The 8,531-nt window shown below is 33.5% G+C and overlaps 1 protein-coding gene across 1 annotated transcript; it reads left to right on the top strand.

Annotated features, from left to right (window-relative positions):
* Positions 1-216: 216 nt before the first annotated feature.
* LOC107871122 (ferritin-2, chloroplastic) lies at positions 217-4,616 on the top strand. Its single transcript, XM_016717923.2, has 8 exons — positions 217-699; positions 2,537-2,620; positions 2,714-2,774; positions 2,924-3,011; positions 3,586-3,647; positions 3,834-3,899; positions 4,036-4,099; positions 4,207-4,616. Exons 1-8 carry the CDS (start codon positions 431-433, stop codon positions 4,257-4,259), a joined length of 747 nt encoding a protein of 248 aa, XP_016573409.1. The 5' UTR covers positions 217-430; the 3' UTR covers positions 4,260-4,616.
* Positions 4,617-8,531: the final 3,915 nt, after the last annotated feature.

Genomic DNA, 8,531 nt, shown 5'->3' with positions numbered 1-8,531 from the left:
AAACTAAAATAGACCAAATAGAGTAAAACAAATAAAATAATTCTTTTTTAAAGTGTAAGTAAATTAATAAACTTTCAAAGACTTTCTTAAAAAATAAATTAATAAAAATACTCTTTTTATTTATTTTACTAGTGAAAAAGGTAAACAAATAATATGAAATATTTTTCAAACTAGTGAGTAGTAAAGCATATCTTCTACCAAAAAAAGAAAAGCATATCTAGGTTTAGGTATACCACGAGTCTGCCACGCGCTCCTGTACAATAGTTAATCCTGTCCATCCACGTGTAAACCATCCAACGGTCATCGTCCTCTCCTGTCCGGTTCTTAATCTACTAGACTTATTGCCTTTTCATTTTCCTTGCATTTCTCTACAAACTTCTCATCTTCAATTTCTCTAGAATTTCTCTATACAATCAACATAATCATCATCATGCTTCTCAACATCTCTCCTGCGTTTACGTTGTCGAAAACCCATGTGGAAATTCCGAGTCCCCTGTTGAATTTTTCTGCAAAAAGTGGGAATGGATTTGTTGTATGTGCTTCAAAGGGCTCGAATAGCAAGCCCTTAACGGGTGTTGTTTTCGAGCCCTTTGAAGAGGTGAAGAAAGAGCTTATGCTTGTGCCTACTGGTCCTCAAAAATCTCTCGCTAGACAAAAGTATACTGATCAATCTGAAGCTGCTATTAATGAACAAATCAAGTGAGTTTTTAATATTTATATTATCTATCCGTTCCTTTTCTCTTGTTTGATGTTTTTGTTTTGTACAAATGATAGTTTTTTTAGTTTGATGTCTTTGTTTTGTACAAATTGTCGTTTTTCTAGTTTGATGTCTTTGTTTTGTACAAATCATCGTTTTCCTATTATTGGCTATGTAGTTTCTTATGTGCTCTGGTTTCTTATGTTGTTTCTGGTTCTTTGATTATATTATCATTTTATAATAATATAACGGAAGCCTTAATTTAAGAAAAAATAATTTTTTTTAATGAACTCTATTTCAAAATTATATAATCATTTTTTCTAATTATTTTTTTAAGTAATAATATAATGAATGCTTTTAATAAATCAAAATTATATAATCATTTTTTCTAATTATTTTTTAAAGTAATAATATAATCAATACACTTAATCTTTCTTAATACATAATACATTAGAGTTTACCAGAAATTATCTTGAGCCAAGATTCTACGAGAAATAATCTCAATCTCTCTACCTATGCGGTAGGAGTAAGGGTACACTCTATGCTTCCTGAAACCCATTTTGTGGGACTATACTTGATATGATGTTGTTGTTTCTTTGTACGTTGTCATGCTTCTCAAAATCTCTCCTGCTTAGGGGTTTGTTGTATGTGCTTCAAAGGGCCCGAATAGCAAGCCGTTAACGGGTGTTGTTTTCGAGCCCTTTGAAAAAGTGAAGAAAGAGCTTATGCTTGTACCTACTGTTCCTCAAGCTTCTCTTTCTAGGCACAAGTACACTGATCAATTTGAATCTGCTATTAATGAACAGATCAAGTGGGTGGTCAATATTTCTATGATTTGTCCATTTTTTGCTTTTGTTGATGTTTTGGTTTTAGAAAAAATGTTGTTTTCGTGGTATTGGTCATGTAGTTTCTTACCCTTTGTTTTATGTTGTTTCTTATACTTGTATTATTGGGCTGTGCTAGGTAGAGGTGAGGGGTTCATCATATTATTTACCGTTTGGGGAAAAAGTTATTTTGTATGTATATATAGTTGATGTTGAATACCCTCGGTTTCTTCGCGTGTTTACCACTGATTATGTATTATTTTGTTGTAGTTACTGTTTAATATATTTTTGTTATGCTCTCACTTTCGTCACTTCTTTTCCACTACTTTGGACCCAGAAGAACCTTTCTAACTCTGAGATTGGAGTAAGGTTTACGTATACTCTGCGCTCCTCAAACTCCACTTTGTAAGACTACACTGGGTATCTATGTTGCTCGGACTCTTCAAAAATGTCGACGGGTGCTTGTCGAATCCTCCAAAAATAGTGTATTTTCGAAGGATCCTACACGGCTGCGGCAACATTTTTAGAGAGTCCGAGCAACTTAGCTGGGTATGTTGTTATTAAAATGGAAAATTTATATAAGTGACCACAATAAGTTCTCAATTGAGGGTAGTTGTAGTAGTTGTTGTTGTTATTGTGTTTTAGAAATGGTGTTCAAAACATTTCACTCTTAGCAAGGGGAATGCAAAATTTCCTGATCTCATAGATTCATATAGAATTCGGAGGAAGCCGAATCGCTTTGCGGGGACTGAAATAGTGACTGTGTTCATGCTTTCAAAAAGAAAACACCCATCTACTCGGGGCGCTAGTTGACTACTTATTGCATTGGTCGTGTCTGTTTTGAAGTTTTATTTAACTCGTTTGATGTGAAGCCATTCTACATATGTTTGAAGCTTCTATGGAGTCTTAGTTGATTGGTCAAATGAGGATTATGATTTCTCACCTTTTGGAACAATTTCTTATAGTTCTGTTTCTATCTATTTATGAGACTGTTTTATACTTTTTGTGATTGCAGTGTGGAATACAATGTTTCATATGTTTACCATGCAATGTATGCCTATTTCGACAGAGACAATGTTGCTCTCAGGGGGCTTGCCAAGTAAATATTTAAAGACACTTTCGAATTGATGAGTTAACCATGTGGACTTTGTTTAATGGTTTGTGATTCTGTGTTATTGTTTCGATGATTTAGGTTTTTCAAGGAATCCAGTGAAGAGGAAAGGGAGCATGCTGAAAAGTTCATGGAGTATCAGGTATTTGTAACTTTGCCCTTTTCTAAAATTTGGAGAACTACTTTTTTTCTTTATTATTTGTTCTTTGGGGTTGAGGGAGTGGTTTATTCTATCATCTGGTTGTATATGTTAATTGGATTGCTTAAATTTCTCGTCTTACGTGAATTTAGAACAAGCGTGGTGGGAAAGTGAAGCTGCAGTCTATTTTGATGCCACTATCTGAGTTTGATCATGCTGAGAAGGGGGATGCATTGTATGGTAAGTTCGTTTCTGTTCACTTATGTTTTCCTCAATAAGCATGGTGTTTGGGCCAATTTGCATGTACACGTCATCTAATTTCACGGATTACCTAAGTATTGGACCAATAGGAATAACTCGCCTATTTTTGCCTCCATTGAGATTTCAACCCGAGACTTCTTGGTTCTCAACTCACTTCGTTGACTACTAGACACACTCTATTCTACCTTGTAATCCTATTTTTGTGGTTGGATTTTGATCATTGATATACTAGTAGAAATGGTTGTGTAGATTATAAGTTACTAGAAATGTTAACCCTGTTCATCTGATGTCTACATTGACATCAAAGAGACCAAATTAATATTGCAGAGAGGCCAGTATGTATGTTGCAAAATTTTATGGAATTGGGCCTAATCTATTTTTAAGGCCCTCGGACTCCTAAGTCTCAAATGCCTAGTAACTACTATTTCCTCTTCCTTGGGATTTTGTGAATTGAGAAATACGATAGTTCTTTTGTTGTTACACACTGGGAGGGAAAAAAGGAGGCTGAGCTTTCAGTTACTTACACTCTTGCTTTGTTGAACTTATTTTGTAGCAATGGAGCTTGTACTTTCTTTGGAGAAGTTGACAAATGAAAAGCTTCTAAACTTGCATGCTGTGAGTTGTTCTACTTTTCTTGTTTAGTTGTATCCGCATTCATTTGGATCAATTTGAATTGTTTTGGTTTTTGATACCAAACTTACAAAATAAATAACATCGAAGAAATTTAGAAAAAAATTCTTCATCTCGGTTTTTGCAATTTGTCATTTACATGTTTTGGCTGCTTTTAACCCTTAACAACAGGTAGCCATACAAAACAACGATGCACAGTTGGCTGATTTTGTTGAAACCGAGTACTTGCAAGAACAGGTCTGGTTTCTTACTATTTGTCTAATGAAGTTGTTAAGACTTGATACTAAATACATGTGGATTAATACTAGTGATACTATTTTAAGACATGTTCTCCTTGTTTCTTTTAATTTTTAACATGTGTTCTCCTCATTAGGTGGAAGCAATCAAGAGGATCTCGGAATATGTGGCTCAGCTGAGAAGAGTGGGCAAAGGACATGGTAGGATCGCGCTTCCTTCATTACTTACAGTTCTTTTATATCATATTTATATAAAGTCCTCCTATATGTAACTTTTCAACGTTTTCAACGTTTTCGGCTGTAATTAGGTGTCTGGCACTTTGATCAAATGCTCTTGCATGAGGAGGAAGCTCTTGCATGATGGAGAAGATAAGACTTTCAACTTTCGACAAGTACAATGTCCTTTTGGGTGATGTTTTCAGGGTATATTTTGGTATTAGCTTTTCCTATGAAATAATATAAGATGTTTTAGCAGAGTAGAGAGTCACGGAGTTTTGTACATATAAGACCAAATCGATGTAGTTATCTGTGCTGCTATTACTCTTTTAAGTACCTTCCTGGTGTTCAAATCAGTTCAATTTGCCTTATGGTTTTGCTAGTTGTAACTTGGAATTGAAGCGCCCTAGTGAACTCAAAATGTAAAGTGAAATTGTAAGTTTTGTTTTCGTTGGATGCTGGCTCATTCGGAGAAAGAATAAATGATTGGAATTGAGCTGAAGTTGCTTTTTCCAGAGTTTCTTTTCGGTATTCTGTGCAAGTTATTGCAGGAAGGACTCCAACAGTCTGATCTGGTGAATGGAAAATAGGTGAATAAACTAAGGATGTGTTTATCACTGTGAAAAATGTGTGTGAAATTTGGATTCCCAACTTTGCTATTGGCCAGTTACTGGCTTATCATCATATATAACATCCCTGTTCCTGGGCTAGGCTTAGGCCAACAACAACATATCTCTAGAGTAATTTCACAAATAATGCCTTACAAGATTACGATGTATCCAGATTGTATTCTTGTTTTTGTAAGGTACAGAGGTGGTTACCGATAGATCCTCAGTTCCATCAATGGAGATACGTGTGCACATATTGCCTCCGATGTAAATGTGAACCTAACGGACATATGTATATGTACAAGCTACAATTTAGATGCCTTGACACACTTTATTTAGCACATCTTTTTGTCGATTTATATGTATGTATTCAGATGCACTACATTCAAATTAACTGGGAAAGTAAAGAATTACTTTCTACATCTTGATTTAATTGTCTTGCTTTCGTTTAATACAATGTTTAAGAAAGTAAAAGTGATTTTTCAATCTTAGTTTGATATGTAGAATGCACCAAAATATTTTCGATCTTATGATCCTTTTTCCTTAAAATGAACTTACAGGAAAGCCAAACAAATAGATTAAAGGGAAATGGACAAGAATAGCCACTCGGCTAAAACAATTGCCGCCGAGTGGCCATTGATTTTGAATTTTCAAAATATAGCCATTTAGGTCATTTTTTGCAATTGCCTTCATATTTTTTTTTCTCTGCCTTTTAGCTTTTTTTTTTTAAATTGCTGCTACACTTTTTAAAATTTTTTTTATTGCTTTGCCCTCTTTTTCTAAAAAGAACTTTTTGTCTTTTTTTCACTCTTTTTTTCGTAGCTCCATTTTTTTTAAAAAAAGTTATTCTTCTAATTGGTATAGTTTTTCTAACAATCAAATACGATTTTATAACATTGCAATTGTTGCTTTTTTTTTTATCAATCAAATACTACAATATTTGATATCAAATACAAAAACATATTTTATACAATAATTGTATAAAAGTATATCAATGTGGTATAAAAATATATCAATTAAGTAGATAGACTGCATGTGTCCAATTAGGCCAAATAAATAAAAAATAAAAATAAATTAGGCCGATAAATCCAATTATCCACATTTTCAAATTATGGATCATTTCTTTTCAAAGTGTTCAGCTCATCTCCTTTCCCCTAAATTAAAATGATGGTAGTACTGCATGTAATCTTAATTAGTGGATTCAATTTTAACTCATCGCCTTTTCAACATTCATTGCGCCTCGGCACTCGTGTTTCTGGGGTTGATAAACTGAGTTGAAGTTCTCAAGATTGAAAACTCAATGGAGATAAAAAAAAGAAAAAAAGAAAAAAAAAAAAAAAAGAAAAGACATCAAGTGATTTTTTTCTATTTGTTCTAAATTTGATAAATAAAATTATAAATATCTATTGTTAGTAAGAGGTGACAGATATCCTGTTGAATAAATCGATATGTCTGCAAAGAGGGAGAAGCAACATAAATATACGCCTTAACTTATCATATTTATACATCTCAATCCTTACAAAGTAATTAAAAAAAATTCAACTAATTATGTATCTTCTTTGGATGTATCGGGTAGCTAATTATTTATTTCGACAGATTCAAAATTAAAAAAATGTATCAGGAGCTAATTATATATCTTTATAAGAAAAAAATGTATCTTCATTGGATTTATTATGTATCTAGACATACCCAAAAAATATATTATACATATCGAAAGTTAATTATATATCTTTACAAACAAAAAAATGTATCTTCTTCAGATGTATTAAGAGCTAATTATGTATTTTGATAAATTCAAATTGAGATTTTCAAAATAATGCAAAATATTGAGTTTTTTTGTAATTAAACTATAAACTGTCGGTAAACCTGTCAAACGGGCCGAGTTGACCTGGCCCAACCCAGCTCGAACTGGTCCACTTAATAAAACCAGCCCGGTCAGTCCATAGGTTGTAGGGTACCGGGCCAGTTAAATTTTTTGGTTGGGCCCGATTAACCTGGCCCGGACCAAGCCCGGTCCAGGCCCGCTGATTAACCGGTTCGAATAAGATTTTTTTTTTAAAAAAAAAAAATTGATATTTGGGCCAAACTAGCCATTGACCCAAATGGTTATATAGCCGTTTTTGGGTCCAACAGCTAGTTTGGGCCCATTTATTAAGATTTTTTTTTCCATTTAAAATATTTTTTAATCCCCCAAAAAAATCTATAAATACCCTACACCTTCAAATCATTTTTCACATAATTTTTCACTCTCTCAAATCTCAAATCTCAATTCTCAATTCTCAATTCTCAATTCTCAAATATTCAATATGTTTAATTTTCTAAAGTGCTCATTTTAATTTTTTAATTTTGCGATTACAAAGTACGAGTGGAAGTTTCTAAAGTCGCAACCTTCGGATACTTTCAAAATTTGGTATTGTCGGTCCATCTCTTACGTTTAATTTTTATTTATTATATTAATTGTTGAATATTTAATTTTATTATATTTGTGTATTTTGAATTTTTTAAATTTAATTTATATTGTGGATAAATTAAGAAACATCGCTACTAAAGGTGTTAAAAATTTTTGTTCCGAAAGCGGTGCTGGTAGTAAAAAGTGAATTACTAGCGGTAGAGGTACTTCAAGTAGTAGATATACCCGTGTGCCTTCGCCTCCGGTACCGCTTGGTACACCTTTTGAGGAAGAAATAGGTGTAGGTGCTCACGATATGGATTATGTAGAAGCTCAGAAAAATTACGCTATATAAGAAGAAAATGAAATAGATGCGATTAATTTAGACGAACATTGTCACACCCCTTTTTTACGACTCAGAAAAATTTATATTTTAATTTCGAAAGGGTTTTTATTAAAGTGACAAAATGAAGATTGGTTCCGCAAAAGAATTATTTTTACATTCAAAATCAGAGTCGCCACTTGGCATAATCTGGTGTGCCAAGTCACCATTGGAAAAATTCTTTTCGAAACCATTTGACTCTTTAAACCGGTTTGCGAATAGAGATTCCGGCTAAGGAATTCTATTGATCGAGGGGAAGGTGTTAGGAACCCCTCGATCCCGTGGTTTGACCACGGTCGCTTGGTGGAACGTACCGGCTAATTTTGACACTATGAATGTACAAACAACACAAACACGTAAAAATAAACAAACAAACAGACAAAAAAAAAACAAAAAGAATCAATAGTACAGTATCCAGTCCAATTTATACAGTCCAAAATAGAAAAACGCAAAAATAAATCCTATCTAACCTACACTAATACTAACTATGCTCCCATGCTTTACCCGACGCCTCGGGCCTTCATCATGAACGTCCTCCGAGTAGAAAATACCTCAGGGCATTCCCCGGTGAATAAAGATATACAGATACGTCGGGGTATTCCTCGGCCAAATAGTACAATTGATCCAAAAGTGATAAAACAAAACCATCCAACACACATTTCAACATTCACCGCATTGAATCAACACATCACTCCTAACTTTTGTCTACCCGCACCTAAATATTTTGCCTATCCAAGTCGACCTATCAGGATACTATCAAGTTCGATATCAATAAATCAAAACAACAAAAATCATTTTTATCAACTTTTAACTTCCGCCCCACAACAATCAATTTTAATTCTCAAACGAGATATCATTTAATTACATAGTCCATAATCAATCCACAATCAAGGGAATCAAATACCAAACTAGAACAACAACAATTCACATCATCACGAATCAACCAACACACAATATTAGAATCAATGCATCGGATACCATCAACAATAAAACAAAAGAGGTAAAGAGTAGAATTAGACCTCGATGACGATTTTATTC

This window comes from Capsicum annuum, chromosome 5 (genome assembly GCF_002878395.1).
Source record: "Capsicum annuum cultivar UCD-10X-F1 chromosome 5, UCD10Xv1.1, whole genome shotgun sequence".
NCBI classification, from domain to species: domain Eukaryota; kingdom Viridiplantae; phylum Streptophyta; class Magnoliopsida; order Solanales; family Solanaceae; genus Capsicum; species Capsicum annuum.
Note: the sequence above shows the minus strand (reverse complement) of the source record. Positions and strands in the feature narration are given on the sequence as shown.